The 18,289-nt window shown below is 57.8% G+C and overlaps 1 protein-coding gene and 1 long non-coding RNA gene across 2 annotated transcripts; one reads left to right on the top strand and one right to left on the bottom strand.

Annotated features, from left to right (window-relative positions):
* Window positions 1-6,051: 6,051 nt before the first annotated feature.
* ZNF503 (zinc finger protein 503) lies at window positions 6,052-9,692 on the bottom strand. Its single transcript, XM_006746555.3, has 2 exons — window positions 9,384-9,692; window positions 6,052-8,624 (listed from the first exon to the last, which is right to left on the bottom strand). Exons 1-2 carry the CDS (start codon window positions 9,690-9,692, stop codon window positions 6,990-6,992), a joined length of 1,944 nt encoding a protein of 647 aa, XP_006746618.1. The 3' UTR covers window positions 6,052-6,989.
* A 698-nt stretch (window positions 9,693-10,390) lies between these two features.
* LOC145722195 (uncharacterized) lies at window positions 10,391-17,251 on the top strand. The gene is made up of 2 exons (XR_014146291.1): window positions 10,391-10,531; window positions 15,571-17,251. It is a non-coding gene; the product is annotated as an uncharacterized LOC145722195 (long non-coding RNA).
* Window positions 17,252-18,289: the final 1,038 nt, after the last annotated feature.

Below are 18,289 nucleotides of genomic sequence, written 5' to 3'. Positions count from 1 at the left end.
GCAGCATACAACTCCAGGAGTACCTAAAAGGAACAAAACCCACCAACCTTGAACTACAACTTCTGAGGGCTTATGAAGTACCACCCCTGCCCACTCTATCAACAAGAATCCGTGGCTTAGAGGTAGAAGTCACCATCCAGTGACCCCCTGAAAGGCCACCGACAGAAGAGCTCTCTTAGGGCCCTGGTTCTGGTTGACCCCTTGTGGATTGCCGGGGAGTCTGCTAATGTTCTATCCCAGCTCCCACCCCTCCAACTCCCCTAAGTAATAGAACCCTGAATTTATTTGAGGCAGCAGCATGCCCAGCTAAACATTACAATTCCCAGCCTCCCCTGCAGCTAAGCATGCCATGTGACTAAGTTCTACCCAATAAAGTAGAAGACTCATTAAAGCAGAGGGGACCCTTTTACCTTCCTTGTTTCACTCCTCCTTCCTGTTGCTCGGGATGAGGTAATGGGAGCTGAGCTCAAGCAGCCATCTTGAACTCAGAGATGATGTGAGGATGAAAGCTTCTAGGTTGGGGTGGCACAGCCCAAGACAGACCCATCTGGGTCCCTGATGACAGAGGGCCATTCTTAGCCCGGACTGCCCACCTCCAGAAGGGGAGAACATTTATCTTCTTCAAGCCACTATTTAAGGGTCTAACTGATTCATAGAAGCTTACTCAGCCCTGAGTTCTGTGCTGTGGACAAAGACATTCATGGTTCTTCTAAGGCCACTGTTACTTTTCCTCCTACTCTTTTTGAAAGAATCATGTCACCCAAGGTGGCCCAATTCTTTTACATCTTTCCCCCCTTCTGTCTTTTGTTATTTTGTTTTCCTCTGTCTTCCCCTCTCTCCCTTGCACTCTTCTTTCCTTCCCTTTCTCTCCTTCCCTCTAACAATTATTGAACATCTACTGTGTTCTAAGTACCATGCTAGTTGCCAGGACTAGAAATAGGTACAGAAGACAGTCCCTCCTCCCCCGTCCCTCAGAGTCCAGGCTGTCAGGAAAATGTAAAGAGAAATGATGGGGGGATGGACAGGTGCTACAGGAGCAAAGAGAAGGACATTGATTCCAATGGGAAGGATCTGTGGGCTTCCAGGAGGTGACACAGGCCTGAGATTTAAAGCAGGAGTTTGGAGTTGCTGGTAATTAGGAAAAGAATACAGAGGACAAAGATTCCAGGCATAGGGTAGCACAGTATAGTGCAGTGATTAAGGATTTAAGCTCTGGAGCACAGAGTTACTTCTCTCTAGTCTTCAGCTCCCCTACTTGTAAAATGAGACTAGTAATGGTAATAGGACTAGATGAGTGCCTGGAAAGTAAGTGAGCCATACATGCTCCTTATTAACATTACTATTGTTGGTAAGTGTGCTGCTCACCCAAGGTATGCACAGTCTGATATCAGTTTTGGAGACAAGTCTCACAGAGGTTATAAGTGACTTGTCCATGGTCACACAACTATGAAGAGGCACCATTCAAACCCAAGTATCCTCATCCCTAGTCCAGTGGCCTTTATACTTCTACCTTCTGCCTTTGCAGTAAGTGAGGAGGGACTGCAGCTGGAAGGAAAGATCATTGTGTGGTGGGGGGAAAACCTGGAGGGCTTCCTGGAAGAGATGAGTACTTTTTTTTTTCCTTTGAAAGAGATTAGTCTCGAAGGAAGGGGAGCTTGGAAGGCATTTCAAGGAAGGAGTGTATGATGAGCACAACAGACCAAGGTGTTGGGGACTAGCTGGCTGGCAGAGGGTCTGAATTGTGAGGAGTGTTGAGACACGAATTGAGACAGGCAAAGAGGGGCCAGATTAGAAGATGAACCATGATGACAGGCACTCTGATGGCCAAGTGATGGAGTGAGAATTTGAGTTGGGGCCACAGGAAGCCCCAGTTAGTTCTTGAGCAAGAGGGCTGGTCATAATAAAACAAAACTTTGGGAAGAAGGAAAGAAATCTGCCTTTACTAAGAGTCAGTATGGGCCAGAAAGTAGGTTAAGCATTTTCACATTATTTTATTTGAGCCTCATGACAACCCCATTGGGTTAGTATTAATGTCCCCATTTTACAGATGAGAAAACTGAGGTCCAGAGAAACTGAGTCACAGAGTTGAGCCAGCGGTGGAGTTGAAAGTTTGATTTAGATCAGCCTGACCCCAAATCTGTGCTCTTTATACTGTATCATGTGGCTTTCAGTTGTTCTCACTCTCAGAGGGCCTCTTGTGCTGTAGGTTTCCCACAAGGCATTGCTGCCTTGCCAGGGGTTGGAGAGTCTTTTTTGCAGGCCAGACAGCCCCAGGGCAAAACCTGAGGTCACACAGGGCAGAAAGGGCTCAGTGTCCTTAGGACTTTGGGGAATCCCCAGCACAGGGTAGGGTGAAGTACTTGGGCTCTGGGCTTCATAGAAATGGGGGATCCATTGCTTGAACTTGAGCAGTGTCCTTAAATCTCGCTGAGCCTCAGCTGAGACAGGGCAGCAGGATGAGCCCTGGATTAGGAGCCTGCCTTGGCATAGGTTCAACCCCCAGCTGGAAGTGACAAATACCTGAAGAGGTGAAATGATATGATATGTGTGTTCACTTCAGAATAACGGAGTTTGGTGGGGGGAGGTGAGTTGGAGAGGGCAGAGGGGAAACAAGATTGGCCATAAATTCATAACTCAGGCTGGGTGATGGGATTATGGGGTCTATTATACCATTCTTTCTACCTCTGTGTTCGTATGCAAATCCATAGTAAAAAGTAAAATAATAGTAACAATAATAACAACACTGAGAACTTAAAAAAAAAACCAAACCCACAAACAACAAATATGTCCACCACACTGTCTCCCAGCTAAATCAGACTCTCTGGTTCCCAGTCATCGTCATGCTTTGTAACATCCTGAGGGAGAGCAGGTCAGCCTGAACTTTGTAGTCACTCTGAACAGGGCCAGGCCTCTAGCCTTCGTGGGTTAGGAACCCTAAGCCCATACGTGCAGAAGAGGACATGGATGGTCTCCCAGGGACAAGTCTCACCTCGGCACCTTGTACAGGTTTTCCCAAGCACAGAGAGTTCATCAACTAGAGGGGCTTTTTTCATCTGCCTGTCCATACTGCTTACAGACCACCCGGCACAAAGACACCAGGATCACTGTGTCACCACTAGAGGTACAGATGAGGTCAGGAGCTGAATGGAGGGAGTCTTGCACTTTCTCTGCAGGTCTTGCCACTGACTTCCGGGACTTAGCCTCAGTTTCTCCATGTCTGTCAGGGCCGAGTAAAGAGATGGACAGCCCTTGACAAGGGGTAGGCCCTAGGGGACCACTTTAGGATGACAGACAAGGTGACCTGTCAGCCTTGGGGGTGGCGGTGGGAGCCTGTAGTTGGGGAGGAGCCCATGACAACTGGGCCAACTCCTCTGGGACAGAGAAACAGAGCAAGAGGAACACATCAGCAGAAGCTAGAGCAGGTGGAGAGCCGCAGAGGACATGGTTCACAGCAGGAGCTGAGCGAGGAAGTACAAAGAGGGGACTCCCAGACACCAGTCCGCCTGCGAAAGTGGAGGCGCGGGGTGGCGGGACGACCACCCAGCCCGCGGCCTGCGCCAGGGCCTGGGTTCCCTTTCTCCTTCGCGGTCTGCTGGGCACCGCAGCGCCGCCTGGCGGACACGCCGCTCTTTGCTCCAGCTTTCCCGGCAGCCGGCCGGGGCTCCGGGATCCCGCCGCGGATCCGGAGAAAGCCGGAGACAGCGGCGGAGCGCGCCGTAGGGTTGGCCGTTTGTTCCGTGAGGCGGACTCGCACCCGGGCCTGGATGCGTAGCACAGACTGGCACCCTCTCTTCACTAACTCCGCGCCCGGCTGACTGTTTCATCCAACACGTCGGGGAACCCTTTCTCCCTCTAACCTCCAGGCACCCAGCTCCGGCATTTTGCCGCCTCTGAGCACCTTCTCCGGGAAGGAGGTCTCATTAAAATTTCAAGGCGTTTGGTTTTGATTTTTGTTAATAAAATACCAAAAGTGGGCGTGAAGGCACGAACTTGCCCAATTTGTCTCCCTGCGGGTCTCAGACCTGAAATTCCAGGGCGGGGTAACTTCTAGGTCCTTCCCCGCCCAGGCGGGTCCTGGCGGGCGAGACGTGGTGGCGCAAGGACCCCTGTCCGAAGCCACGAGGCTAGGAGGGAGAAGCGTGTGGCTCGGAGTGGCCAGGGGCGTGTGGCTAGTGCAGGTGAGAGGGTGAGCACGGGCCTGGCTCTCACATCCCAAGCCGTGGGCCCCGGAGCGGTGGGGACTCGGGCCGCACCACCTCCTGGAACGTCCGCCCCTCCCACTTGCGGGGGTGCCCTGTGGCGGGGGTCTGTCCCAGAGCCTGGGGATGACAAACCCCTGTCGGCCGGGGTTCTCGAGGAGCCAGGCCCAGCCAGGCCCAGCCCAGCTTCTCTTTTTAGCCGCAACAGAGGGAGAGCGGTGCTGCGGCGTCCCAGGACACAGCCCGCTGGGGTCCTCCTCCGGCGCCAACTCCCGTTCCCGGAGTCGGGGAGTGCAGGCCTGAGGGTCGGAGGCGACCGAGCCTGAGTCTCCACAAAGTTGTCTCCAGGGGGGAGGCCTGAGAGCTCCCGCAGCGTCCCGTTGGTCGCCGGGGCTGCGTTGCGTGCCACCCGGGAAAAGGCCCAGGAGCCGTGAGGCTGACGCTGGGAGGAGAGTGGAAAATCTCAAAGTCGCCAGCCCCCAAGCGAAGGGCGGCGGGAACGGCGCGGTTGACCGACCGAGGCCCGAGGCTGAGGGCGGCCTCTGCGCGGCCGTGAGCCTCCCGAGGCAGCAGGGGGAGCTTGAAGCCGAGGGAGGCCGGCGGTTTGGCGAACCCAGAACCGCCTGACCCCAGGGAGAGGGGAGTTCGGGGTGCGCGCACAGCGCCGCGACCCCGCGGTCCCGGGATCCCAGGCAAGTGGCGCCGTGGGCCCAGAGCTCCCGTGGACCCGGGAGGGCGAACGCCCAAAGAGCCAGAAGACCAGAGCGGGCGCCCAGGGCCCGAGCAGAAGTATCTGTGTGTTGGGGGGGTGGGGTGGGAGTGGACGAGGGGTCCTCGGCCCCCTCCCCCCCCAAAAAGATTAGGACTCTTTGCGTGGTTCCTTCGGAGCTTCTTGCAGCTCAGTCCCGCCGCTCAAGTTGGGGAGAAGGGAGCCGTGCGCACTGCGGGGATGCGCGTCCGGACGGAGGGTCCCGCGGCGCCTGTTCGATCGGAGCTTGCAGCCCAGGACAAGCGCTCAGCGCCCACCTGGTTGCCCCGGCGAGACCGAGCATGGGCTCCGGGACCCTCTCGGGGCCGAATCTGAAGGGGCTTGCAGGTCTGGTGCCCCGGCGCGCTCTCCTGCGGCGCAGACTCGGTTGGAGCTCGGGCTGCAGAGAAACCTGGACGCGGAAAAGCAGCCGCGGCGCGGGCCAGCCGCGAGCCGGGACTCCGGAGAGAAGAAGGAGCCCAGGCGTGGAGTGGTGAGGGGTGGGCTCGGGCAGCCAGAGGGAGAAAAGGAGAGCGAACTTACTTTTCCTCCGAGGGGCAAGAAGGTTCCAGCGCACTCGGCCCAGGCCTGGGAAACAGGTTCCCAAGCGCTCACCGTCCCCGGATCTATCCCGGCTGCCCGCCGGGGACAGGAGATGCTTGGGAAGCAAAGACAGGGACAGCGGGCAGTGGCACCTCCCTGGGGCTAAGGCCTCGGGGAGAGTCTGGGACTTCGCCGTTCTCTGTACAAAACAAAAGCCAAATTCTCAAAAATTTGAGAGGGAAATAATGATTTTTAAAAATCATTTTTTTTCTTTCACTTTTAACAAACCGTGTGCTGGGAGAAAAATTAAAAACTAAATGAGTGATTGCTCAGGACACTGTCCACAAATTGTGAAATCCCCTGTTTAAAAATATTTTCCCCAAGGCCAACCCCACGACTGGCCAGCCCTTTGCTTCTTCCTGAAAATCACAACAAAAACAATAGGAAATGCAGCCACGGTCCTGGTAAGTAGGAGTAGCCGTGAGGCCCAAGGAACCCACTGCGGCCGAAACTGCCGTGCTCTTCCTTTCTCTTTAACCAAAAAATAAAAAAGATAAGAAGAAGAAGTAAAACCTTTTAATACATCAAATATACGGAATTTTAATCTTTAAAGCGATACATTGTCTATTATTTTAGTACATGACGTAAACCTTACTTGTCCCCTTCTCAGCGGGTGGACTTAAAAATTAAAAATAGTTGTGTTCCTTTTAAAGAACAAAATAAGGCAAATGAGGTTTTGGAATAGAATTGTTTTTTCCTTTTTTTTTGTTTTCCTCCAGAATACATACAAAAAAATACCCATTCTCTTTCGATGGTATACACCTTAAAAATAATTGCAATTTGAAATCAGAGCTGACAAATTGTGACTTGTTTTGTTTTTTCATTTTTTGTAACAAACATGCATGTAAATTTGTGTTTCAATCAGACATTAAATAAGAACGTACAATACAATAATAGCAATTTTAAAGTAACATTAAAGAGAAGACCTCTAGTTCTGTGGCGGTTTTGTATTTATTTATAATCTACAAGGGACGGGAGGGTTTGTTTTCCACATTTTTACCCTCAAGATTTAATTTTTTTTTTTTTTTTTACCCCTCCTCCTTTTTACCTACGGAGCTCAAACTAAATAATGCACTTTTGAACCACGGGTCCGCTTGGAGCTAACATAAATAAATACCAGTGTCCACCGATGCAGTCCTCAGATGAACACTTTCTCAATTAATTTTTCCTTCTTTTTCTATAAAAAGTCAAATGATATTTTTTCAACTTTTATAAAGTTTGGGTGGGTGGGGAGGTGAGAGGTGGGGGGAAAGGGGAATTTCCCACCGGGTCTCGGTCGCTGTTTTGGGTAGATAGATACGGTATATATATTTTTCCTTTCCTGGCCCGGGTCATCCCCACGCGCGGCTGACAGTAGCCTCTCCCCTGTTCCCACCCTTCCCTCGGCTCCTCCCTCCCCCCTGCTCCTTTCTCTCCCTCGCTAACCCTCCCCACCGCCCTCACTGATACCCCAGCGCCGAGGCGGTGGTCAGTCTCTGTCCGTAGAGGGCGTAGGGGGAGTAGTAGGGTCCGGTGGCGGCGGGCACGGGCACAGGAGCGCCGGGTGTGGGGAGCGGGCTCTTGGAGTAGGGGTGGTAGCGGCTGCTGAGTCCCAGCGCATGGTGGGGGCTGCGCAGCGCCAGCGTCCCGGGACTGCCCGGAGCGCCCGACGTGGGGATGTGCATGTGGCAAGCCATGGCGGCCGCGGCAGCGCTGGCCAGAGACGATGAGCTAGGGTAGCCCGACAGCAGTTTGTCTGTCCCGGGGAAGGCCGTATGGGTCCGCAAGTGGCTCAGCAGCTCTTCGGACGTGGCGAAGCGCTTGTCGCAGGGCCCGTTGGCCGACACCCAGTTGCAGATGTGGGGGAGCGGGTCGTTAGGGAGCATGAAGCCGTAGGGGTAGAGGGGGTGGCCGGCCAGGGAGGGCGGTGTGGCTCCGGCAGCGGCGGCAGCTGTTAGCGATGAGTGCACGCCGTGCAGCGGGTGCGTGGGGTACACCAGCGGGTATCCTGACTTGAGCGCCGCGGCCGCCGCGGCCGGATCGTGAGCGCACGAAGCGCTGGCTGCCGCCGCCCCTGCCAAGTGGCTGGCGCAATGGTAGCTGAGGCAGTACGGGTCCCGGCACAAACTGGCTGTCATCACGGATGGCGGCGACGCCCCGGCCAAGGGGCTGGAGCCGGCAGGCTTACTGCAACCCAGAGAGCCCGCCGCGGCCGCCGCCAGTTGCGCCCCCACCAGGCTGCCTGGCTTGGTGGGGTCAAGTGCCACGCCGTGTGGCAGGAATTGGGGCGGGTAGCCAGCGTAGGCCCCAGCCAGGCTGCCTGGATAGGTCATGCCCGCAGGAGGCAGAGGGAACACTGTCTGGCCCGGCTTGTAGGGCGATACCGGAGCCACCAGCCCAGAGCCCAGTACCGAGGAGGAGGTGGGCGCGCTGGGGCCTGAACCGGAGCTGGAGCCGGATGAGCCGCCGCAGTCTGAGCCTAGAGCCTTGCCCCCGGGGCCCCCATCTGGGTGCTGGTTAACGTCCACATTAATCCCTCCGCCGCAGCTAATCCGGCCGTGCGCCAACCCCGTGGGTCCCCCTTCGGCCGAGGTGCCCCCGGAACCCTTGCTGCTGCCACCGCCGCCGCCCACGTCGGGGTCCTTCTTGTCGTCCTTGCCCTCCGGGCCGCCCCCGGCCGAAGGCAGCATGCCTCCTGGCGAGCAGGCCGAGGCGCTGGAGCTTGGGCTGCCTGTCCTGGGCGTGAATGGCTGGCAGGTGGCGCTCGGTACCCGGAATCCGGACTTCTCTGCTGAAACCCCCCCGCCGCCGCCCCCGCCACCACCGCCTCCGCCGCCGCCGCCTCCCGGCTCCTTCTTATCCGAGCCGGGTTTGGAGTACGGCTTGAAACTCGACTTGTCCTCCACGCCGATGTCGCTCAGCTTGAGGGGGCCCGACTTTGCGTCCTTGTCGCCCCCAGCGCCGCTGCCGGCACCGCCCGCGCCGCCCCCATTGGAAGCGACAGAGGAGAGCTTGGAAGAGGGCGAGGGGTCGGGCTTCCCGATCTGTGAGCATGTTTGCGCCAACAGCGCCAGCGGGCTCTTCTTGGCATCAAGCTGCGGGGTCAGACGTGGGGTTGGGGGGTGGCACAAAGAGAAAGAAGGGGAAACCCTTTAGAATCCTGGCTTCTAGGGTTCAAACGCCCTTCCGCAACCGCCAGTGAAGATCCTCCCAGCTCTAGGCGCAGTTCTAGGCAGCACCACTTCACCTCCCCCCAAACGGACGGACAGACAGACACACACACACACACTCGCCCTTGAGAAAGGCGGCAGCCTCCCCCCCCCACCCCACCAAATCAGGATATTTCCTGCCGTTTCTAAGCGCTAACCGTATATTTAAAAATACTAAATGTTTTGGTTTCTGACTCTTAGACCCAGAACTATACCTTATCCCGCCCCCCCCCCCCCCACATTCCCAATTCTTCAGAGTAAGGGCTTGGGCAGTTGGCGCCTTAGAGGCTGTGTACAAATACCAGCTTCTGGGGAATCTTAAGACTGCGACTTCGCAACCGCATTTCGGACTTACGCCCGTCTTCCGGGCCGAAAGTGAGGGGGCCTGAGTCGGGGTTGGGGCTTTAATACCAAAGAGAGATATAAGTTTTGGCTGCTTTGTCCCCTAGCATTCACACCCCATTCTACCTCCTCCCCCCTTTCCGCCCTAGTTTTGCGATTCGAGAGCACTATGCTCTCCCCCATACCGGAGCTGAATCACTCCGACCCCCCCCCACTCCCACCCCCAGATCCCGAGAGAAAGAAATCCCGTGGAGCGGCAGCCAGGGTAGTGGTCCCAGCGCGATCCCGGAAGAGGGTCCTTACCTCGATGGGGCTGACGGGAGTGGAAGGCAGGGGCTGCAGGTACTCGGGGTGCAAAATGTGGCCAGTCCGTGCCGTCAGCATCTTCAGCACCTTGATGGGCAGGCGGTTAGCCTGGCGGAGAGGGTCAGAGGGGGGCACAGCGTGCACAAAAGGCTTGGTGCTGCCGGCCGGGGACGAGCCTTGGCCGGGGCCGGAGCTATTTCCAGAGAGCGCGCTGGTCCAGGCAGGGTCCGCACTGCTGCCGCCGCCGCCGCCGCCGCCGCTGTGCTTACTGCTTCTTAGGGCAGAAAGCGAGGGCGCTGTGCTCATGACCCACCCGCACGCATGGGAGCAGCGGGGGGAGGGCTCCGGGAGGCGCGGGGCGGGCTCCGGGCTGCGCGCTCGCCGGGGGAGCAGAAGCAGTAGGAGGAGGATCAGCTGGCGCGGCGGCCACGGGCACCCAGCGCGCCTTCTCGGCGCCTGGAGCCAGAAGCGAATAATCCTGGGTGGCCCGCAGCGGTGCCGTGGCCGAGCGGGAGGAGCCGGCCGGACTGTGGGAGTGCCGGGTGGCTCGCCGTGTCCGCCTCGGGCTGTGCCCCTGCGCTGCGCACTCGCGACCCGGCGCTGGCGCTGCGCTTGGCGATGTGAGCCGCTGCCTGTCCAGCCGGGGCTCTGGCGAGGAAACTCACTTCAAAAGCAGCTGCACCGAGGGGGAGATTAAAGCCTTTGCCGCCTTCCAATCAAATGGGAGCCCGAGGTGATTGGAGGGTCAAGGGGATGTGACGCGTCCCGCGCCGCCGCCGCCGCCGCCGCCAGGACTCTCAGCGCTGGTTTTAATGGGCAGCTCCTTCTTCACCGCCCCCCTCCCGCGTGTCCCCTCCCTCGATTTCGCTCCGAGGACGAGCTGGACATTTATTCTGCGTTTGCTATCTGCCGCCTCCCTCTTTTTTCTTCCTCGTCGTCCTTCCTTTCCCTAGCTCGAAAATAAACTGAAACCTTTTTTTGCAGGAGGGTGCGTATGAGGAACAGATTGAGGGGGTGACCAGAAGGAGCAACGGCGGGAGTCTGGACAACGGCCGGACTTTCAACTCCAGGGGCTGCACAGGGGACAAACACCAAATATTCTGTCTCGCTCTGTAATTGAAATCTCTCGCGGCGCGGCCGCCAGGGTAAGGAAAGCTGCGGAGCGGGTGACGGAGGAAGTCCGCCCGCCCGCTTTGATTCCCCGAGATTCGGCAGCAGAGAAACCAGAAGCTAGGTGGGCCGCGGAGGCGGCGGCGGCTCTTCTCCCGGCTGTGCGCGGGGCTCCCAGCCCTTCCCAGCCACGTGACTCCCGGGGACGCGCAGATTGGGGCTGGAGCGGGGGTCACATGTTTCCTCTGTTTCACACTCAGGCTTCTTCCCCCCCCGCCCCATTCTTACTCTCCCCTGCTACCCTCTCTTCCCCTCTCTCCCCCTCTCTTCAGTTCTTTGGGCATCTCCACCCCTCCATCAATTGTCAATGTTCCTCGACCGCAATCAATCAGTTATTTGTCAGCTCTTGTCAATCCGCCCGTGATTTATGTCAGCTTTTGTTGCTGATTACAAGGCGGGTGCGACTTGAAGGGAAAAAGAGAGAGGGAGAGAGAGATGGAGAGTAAGGAAGAGACCAAGGGGGAACCAGCGGAGGGGGAAAGAGGAGCAGTCTCCTGGGATGGGGTGGGGGTAGCTCTAAGAAAAAGAATGAAAGAGAGGAAAAGAGGCTCTCTGTGTCAGGAAAATGAATAGTGAGAGTAAAGTGCGCAGGTGTGCCCAGGGCGCTGAGAGGGCTGCACAGGCCTGAGGTGTGCGCCTCGCCCTTCTCGGTGTGGAAGAAAGATACACCTTTCCACCTCTGGGACTTCGGTCAGTTGGGGCCGCGGCGGGAGGACCTGCCCTGGGTACCCGAGACGGGCGACGGCGATGTCTAAGATGGGAGATATTTTTGTCCCTAGGATAGTCCCTTGGGAGCATAAGGATGTCAGGCTGCCAGCCTTCCGCGGACCCCACCCTTCGTAGTGCCCCAACCCCAAACTCAGACTTCTAAGAACCACACCGCAACGTAATTTTGAGTCCTGGTGGTCAATGCTGGGGTACCTCCTCCCCGACTTAAGTCTCTGACCTCCCTTCGGATCGTGGCTAGGGCTGAGAGGCTGCGAAGAGGCCTGGCCATGGGTGTGCGGTGGAGATGTCTCAGGCTGACTCAGGTCCCCTCTCCAAACCTCTCCCACCCTGCAGTATCCCCACAGGCTTGGTAGCCGGGGTTACTCTGGGCTCCTCGCTCGAATCTATAGGAACGCCATGCCAGGACTGACCTGCGTTGGGAAAGCAGAGGGAAGGAGCGAGAGCGGGAGGGGGCGGCTGCCGGTAGGAACTTGGGTCTTCCAGGGAAGCGGAGCGGGACTGCCGTGTTCCCCTCGATTTGCACCGTCACTCGGGCGTTTTGGAAGGAAGAGGGGAGGCGCTGTGCCTGCCTCTGTGTACCTGGAGCTGGGTGCACAAGTGTGTACGGACGTCCGTGCAGCTGTGTGAGTTGTCAGGGCTTTGGTAGCGTCCGGAGCGAGTTCGGAGGTCGCCTCCAGAAACTCGCAGAAACTGGAAGGGGGCAAGAGGAGGACACAACCCCTTCCTCGGAAGGACTTGGACGACTTTGAATCTCCCCTCCCCCACTTTTCCGCCCGGGCTCTTCTTTTGTTGTCAAGTCCTTTGATAAATGGTAGGGCAGGGAGCGCGGGGAGCCAGGAGCCAGTCTGTACCCGCGCGGGGGGCAGGGGCTGGCTCTGGCGACCCGGTTTCCTTCGGCGCTGAGCCCCTACCGCGGGGGCGAGTCTGGGACCTGCCCTCCGCAGGCTCGCCCTCTCCTCTCTCACCACCCCCTTCCCTCCCCCGCCCCTTTTTTTTGGTCTCTCTTCCACTTCACACAGGTACCGAGAACTTTCTGGGGGTGAGTTTTAGAATTTTCTCGTAGGCATTCTTTTCCTGCGTTTTAATCTTATCCCTTGATTCTTTAGGTTGGTAAACTTGATGAGATTTAACTTGACCAAAGATAATTTGGAGAAGAGCGAAGTGTGTGTTTTGGGCTGCTGTTTGTCGGTGTGCGTGTGTGCGTGCGTATAGGTATAAGAACACACCTGCGTTCAAGGGGATTTGGTGTCTGCCTGTGCGGAGGTGAGGAAGGTGAGTCCGTGACACGGTGGTGAGGCCACACGCGAGGTTGTGAAGGTTGTGTGAATCTTTGGGGAGCGAGTCCCAGATGCCCGTTTCTGAGGGCAGGACAGTCCTAAGCTGTCTCTGCAGGGCAGCATGTAAAGGCCGCTTGTATCCTGCGGGTGTGTTAGCGTCTGTGTCATTGAGTGCGCGGCTGTCGAGGTGCCGGCTGGAATCATCTGTGGAGCCCCAGCTCCGCGAGCCCAGCCGTGGGTCGCCCGTCGCCACAGCCTCCTCGCGAGGCCTGGACACTGAATGCTGCGGGCGGGGGCCAGAGCTGGAGGGGACAGCGGGTGTCTCCTCTCGGCCCCCCGCCCCCCGACAGACTCAGTTCTCTCTCCTGGAATTCCAGCAGCTTTCTCTTTACACTGGGCAGCTCAGGGGCGGCAACCCCAGCACCTAAAGCCTGGGGGAATCAGAGTGTGGGCCCCGCGTGCCCCAGAATGGGCGTGCCTCGGTGTGGCGGCACACGCTCGCAGGCCTGCGCCTTGCGGCGCGCGCGCGCGGGTCGTGGTCCGCATGCGTTCGCTCTTCGCAAACCCCAACTCCGAAGGTCCGAGCGCACGGGGGCGCCTGGGGGCCTGCGCGTCCCGGGCTTTCGGGAGGCGCAGCATCCGAGCCTGCGCCCCTCGCCGGGGAGGCCAAATCCCTGAAGGCCTTGCAGGCCTTGGGGGTGGGGGAATTATTAATTACTCAGCACTAGGCCTAAAGCCTCCAACCCCAGCGGCGGTTGGCGTGGATGTCCTGCGGATTTTATTTGCACACAGTGTAAATGATTTGTTTTCTCTAAAAAAGGAGTGGGCATGGCAGATATTTGAGGAGGGGGTGGGAGGAGAAGGAAGGCGAGAGAGCTGAGGAAAAAAGTTTGAAAATGCCTTGAACTATTCACTGTCGAGATGGCTAATCAGTATTGAGGCCGGAGGGCAGGCGGGCCGCCTTTCACCGTCGCTTCCCTTTCATCTCGGGCTCGGCGGAGGCGCTCAATTAAAAGCCTATCAGTTTGTAAGTAAATCAACGCCTATCAGAGTTGTCACATCAAACAAAACGATTATTATTGCAGCCCGCCTCCCCTATTAATCTCCCTCGAAGATAATCCGCCTGACAGGTCAGGCCCGGCGAGCTGGAAAGCCTGGCCCAGAGCGCCCAAACAGTCCGGGACTGGCGCGCGCCCCTGGGGGCCTCCCCACCACGGTCCCGCCTTGTGGTCCCCCGGGTGGGGGGAGAGTAGGAGCGGAGGCCGCTGGACGCAGGCCCGCCCCTCCGGACTGGGAGCGGGGCCCAGATTCGCAGGGTTGGTGGGGGACGGTCTCGGGCAGCCCTCACCTCTTCTCTGGCCTGCGGTGGCACCGGGCCTGCCAGAGCCACGGTCTGGCCTGGTCCCAGGGCCTCGCCATGGCCTGTACTCTTTTCGGCTCGCCTCTCCTGGCTTTTTCTCTCCCCCCGCTTCTCTTTTTTGTTTCCTCACCCGCTTCTTTCTAGACTCCCTAACCATTTTATTCTTTTTTCCTCCTCTTTCTTTCCCCCTTTTCCTATTCGACGGGGAATATTTCGTATTCTCTCTCTGTCCTCTCGGTATACCGTATATACCACTTCGGCGCAGTCACACTCTCTGAAGCAGGGCATTCTCAGGGCCCGGGTTATTTCTCTGCGGCAGGGCTGCCTCAGGAGTGTGTGCAATTCCCAGGAACTCCTGACAAATTCCTGCCTAATTTCTCCCAAGCAGGGGCTCTCAGAAGCTCTGCGACTGTGCCAGGGTTGGGTGCGTTTGGAGGGGTGAGAAGAAAGGACCAGGGCAGTGTGATGGTTGGACGGTTGCAAGCGCCCTATTCTGGAATAAGTATTTGGCCTTGGAGTTTCACAACTGCAACGTCGCGGACCTCGCTCTCGGTGTTGCCTGAGCTTTGCAAATATGTGGAGGAGACCCTCGGGGCATCTGGGCTTCAACACTGAGGATTTGGGGGGCTGCCTAACACTTAATAAGTAAATGCAGTCAGATAATCACTTCTATGGCTTCAAATCGGGCCGGGGCGGGGGGGGGCAGATTCCGCACGGACTCGAAATCGTGGCCTTCTCCGGTGTCCTCTAGCTTTGCGCTTTGAGACACTGGGAACCAAGCGCGACCCGTCCTTTCCCGCACTCTTGGTCCAGATTGATAGGCCCAAATGGCCACTGCCCGAGCCCGGTGGAGCTAGGATTGTGGGGTCGTTGAAGTAGCTAAGGGGGAGAGGTCTGCCGGCATGACCCCAGGTCCTATATTACCCCAAATGCCAGGTTCAGCGCCCGATGAAGTCTCCCTCTCCGAGCGTGTATCCGGGAGAACCCCGAGGGAAGGCAGTGCTGGCCGTCTGGGCCGAGCCTCTCCCAGCTGTCATGGCGTGGTCCGAGGTCGAGGGTATCGAATAGAGCCTGTCTCAGCGTGTTCGGTGTCCAGAGCTGCAGGACCCGTGGCTCCCACCCCGGGTTCTCGAAAGCCCCCCTATTTGTGCACACCTTCCACAGCCGACCTGATAGTAATATTTATTTCCATACCCGGAAATATTGTAGCGATGCAGTTCAATTATCTGTGACTGCTCTTCTTAAATGTATTTATTTCACCTCTGCCAGGCCGCAGATATCTAAAGAGGTACACATAGTGCATCCTTCAACGTAGCAAAACTCACTCTGGTTATAGGAAATATTCGCTGGGTGGTTGTTTGGACATAAGGCTATCTCGAGCCCGAATTGCACTCAAGCAGGAGCTGTATAAAAAAAAAAAAAAAAAGCACTTGCTCTAGAATTTTTCCAACTTAACTATGTACACACAATAATTTAATAACATTTTATATCCCTCTATAGATCTAAATATTCAAATGTTATGTTACATGCCCTTGAAACCGGAAGCGATCTTCCGTTTACACTGGACGTGGAGCTGTTTGTATAATGTTCATCTCCCTGCACTTACACATGAATCTTGATCTAATAAATTCAACCTTGTCATTTTTAGAATCGACGGGATTTCTCTGCGGTTTTCGCTGCCTGTATCCGAATAAATTCAGCTCGCAGGCATCCGGCAGGAAACGGCTCCCGGTTCGAGTGCACGCAGACGCATCGGCCCAGCACGGGACGCGAGGTGGCTCCTGGTGATCGTGCGGCTGTAGGTCCGGCCTCCGAAGGAGGCTAGACTATCAGCGCCCTCAGGCCGGGAGCGGCCCCTTGCTGCCCCGCAGTGCCGAGCACCCCCTCCCCCCGCCCCCCCGCCGCCCCCCCCGCGGTGCTTCGAAAACCAGCCCGGCTGAGTCCGCCCGCGGCGAAAACTGAAAGCAAATTCCGCGGCAAATGAAGCCCGAACTTTCTTCGACGCAACTTTGCCACAATGATTCGGTGGCGACTTAGGATGGCGCGCGGGTGTGTGCGTGCGCAAGGTGGGGGCGGTGGGCGAAGAAGGCTTGCGGAGGCCGAGCCTGGCCCTAGGCGAAACGCTAGGGAAGGCGCCTCCCCTTCCTTATTTCTCGCCAACTCCTCGGTCCCAGTCCGTAAAAATAGTTTCCCATGTGTAGCGGACGCCCAGGATGTGTTTGTGGGGATAGCACCAGGAAGAAGGAAGCTTTGTAAAAGTTGCAGAAAGAGCTTTGCCCAGAAGCGTCCGCGAGCAGGGCTCAAGAAAGCTGGGGACCAGCTCGCCTTCCCCAGGGCGGAATGCCTAGAAATCGGCTTGGGGAGCCCCCAGCCCAGTCCTCTCCTCTCCCGTCGAACCCGCGCGTAAATAACCTCCGGCAGTCCGCGCTGGAAACTCACAAGCGCGGCGCCGCGGTTGGCTGGCGAGGTCCCGACGCTGAGCTGGCCCGCAAGGCCGCTCCTTGGCGCGCTCAGCCCCAGCCATAAGGGAGGCTTGCACCGAGGTGAGAGGACGAGTGTGGTTTCAGCTCCTGCTCGGCTGCCTAGACCATCACCGCCGACCTCCCAACTCCCTGGAGTGGGCGCTTCCCCCCTGGGAGCGGCAGTCTTGGGGGGCTGGCGAGGGCGCAAAGTGCGCGCGCGGGCCGGCGCGGGGGTGAGGGGCGGCTGCCGGTCGCTCCGCAGGGCCTGTCGCCGGGCCGGCCGCGGCGGGTGAGTGATGAGGGCAGAGAAGGGCGCCCATAAATCGCGGGTGTCAGGGCGAAAAACTCTCTTTATTGTCTGCGTGATGGATGGGCCCGGGGACGAGACACCAAATACTTCGTATCGCCTTTAAATGGGAACACATTTTCCGCGGCCATAATTCATGTTTTTTAAATAGAAAGTTTGAAATGTTGCCTATATTTCACCGGCCCTGACATATTTATGAATCGCTCCCTGCATGCAAATATCATTATTTAAAGCGCCAGGGAGAGCTCAGGGGGGAGGGGAGGAGGCACGGCCCCCGTGGCGTGGGGGTGGTGAACCGGGGAAATGCGGATGGAGGGCGGGCGTGCATCTCCCTAAAGTGCGGACAATGAGGCGCGGGGTAAAGCCTTATCCGGAAGCCGAGCGCACCGGGGGCTCCCCTCTGGACCGATCACTGCCGCTCCGGGAAGTTTGAGCGGCTTGGACCGAAGGACAGGCCTCCGCCCCCTGCGGGGAGACCCGGGGGGCCTTTTGCGTCCCTCTCCGAGGCCCTAATCCGAGCCAAAGCCACCTTTTCCAAGAAGAAAATGTTTTGTTTTTTTTTAATAAAAGAATTTAACAAACGCAAATAATAACAATCCAACATGTTTCGTGTTCTTTGCATTTGCATTGATTTTATTGATTTTCATTCTGCAAACCTCAGACTGTGCGCGCCCGGGAGGAGCTACTGTCAGATCCCAGTCACCGCGGGGAGTGGGTGGGGGATAACCCTCTGGAGCTGCAGCCGGGACCCAACCAGCTCACCACCTCCCAGGCACAATAGAGCCTGCGCAAGACGCGGGGACACAAATGATCCGGCCCTCAAGCTCTGGGGACTTCAGTCCCGCCCCCTCTGCTTCCCCAATGCAATACAGCGCTCCTGGGGTCCGCGTCCGCCCACCCCGAACCCCACTGTGAATACAGTCGCTTTGGAAAAAAGCTGGGCACGTGCCGTAAGCCTCTCCCTTGCCCGTCCAGCCTGGGAGACACCCACACCTGCGTCCTCAGTAACCGAGTCTTTACCTGTGCGGTTCCCCGCGGCGCCTGCCGCCGCGCTGGTAACGGAGGAATGAAAAGGAGGACCGGGGAGTGGGAGGGACATAGCACTGCCCGAGACAGCCAGATACGCAGACCCGGGTCCTCCTCCTCGGACCAGGCGTTGGGGCCCTGACTGAACTCCCTCTAGGAGCGGAATCGCGAGGGGTAGAACCGGCCAGGGGAACCGGCATCACGAGGGAGCGGTGGGCCGGGCGGCACTTCCGCTGGGGGCGGGGCCGCGGGCTGCGGCGCCGGCCCCGCCCCTCCGCGGCGCCGGCCCGCCCCCAGCTCGTCAGGCTCCGCCCCCGCTGGCCGGGCAGCTTGATCTCAGGCCGGCGCCCTCGCGGGAGGGCAATGGCGGCTCCTCTTCCACACCTGGGCGTCCTGTCTTATGTCTTTTAAGTCACAGGCACACAAACACATGCACACTAACAATCTCGGCCCAAACTCGCACGTTAAGACTTTGTCAAACTTTGATCTCTTGGTACTCCCGAGACCTGCCTGGCCCAGGGTCTCTCAAACATTTTCTGGAACCGGCCAGTCGTCCTCCTGAGGCAGTAGGG

This window comes from Leptonychotes weddellii, chromosome 6, assembly GCF_054177405.1.
Source record: "Leptonychotes weddellii isolate Sample4059 chromosome 6, ASM5417740v2, whole genome shotgun sequence".
Classification (NCBI taxonomy): domain Eukaryota; kingdom Metazoa; phylum Chordata; class Mammalia; order Carnivora; family Phocidae; genus Leptonychotes; species Leptonychotes weddellii.
This window is presented reverse-complemented; position numbering and strand designations above follow the sequence as displayed.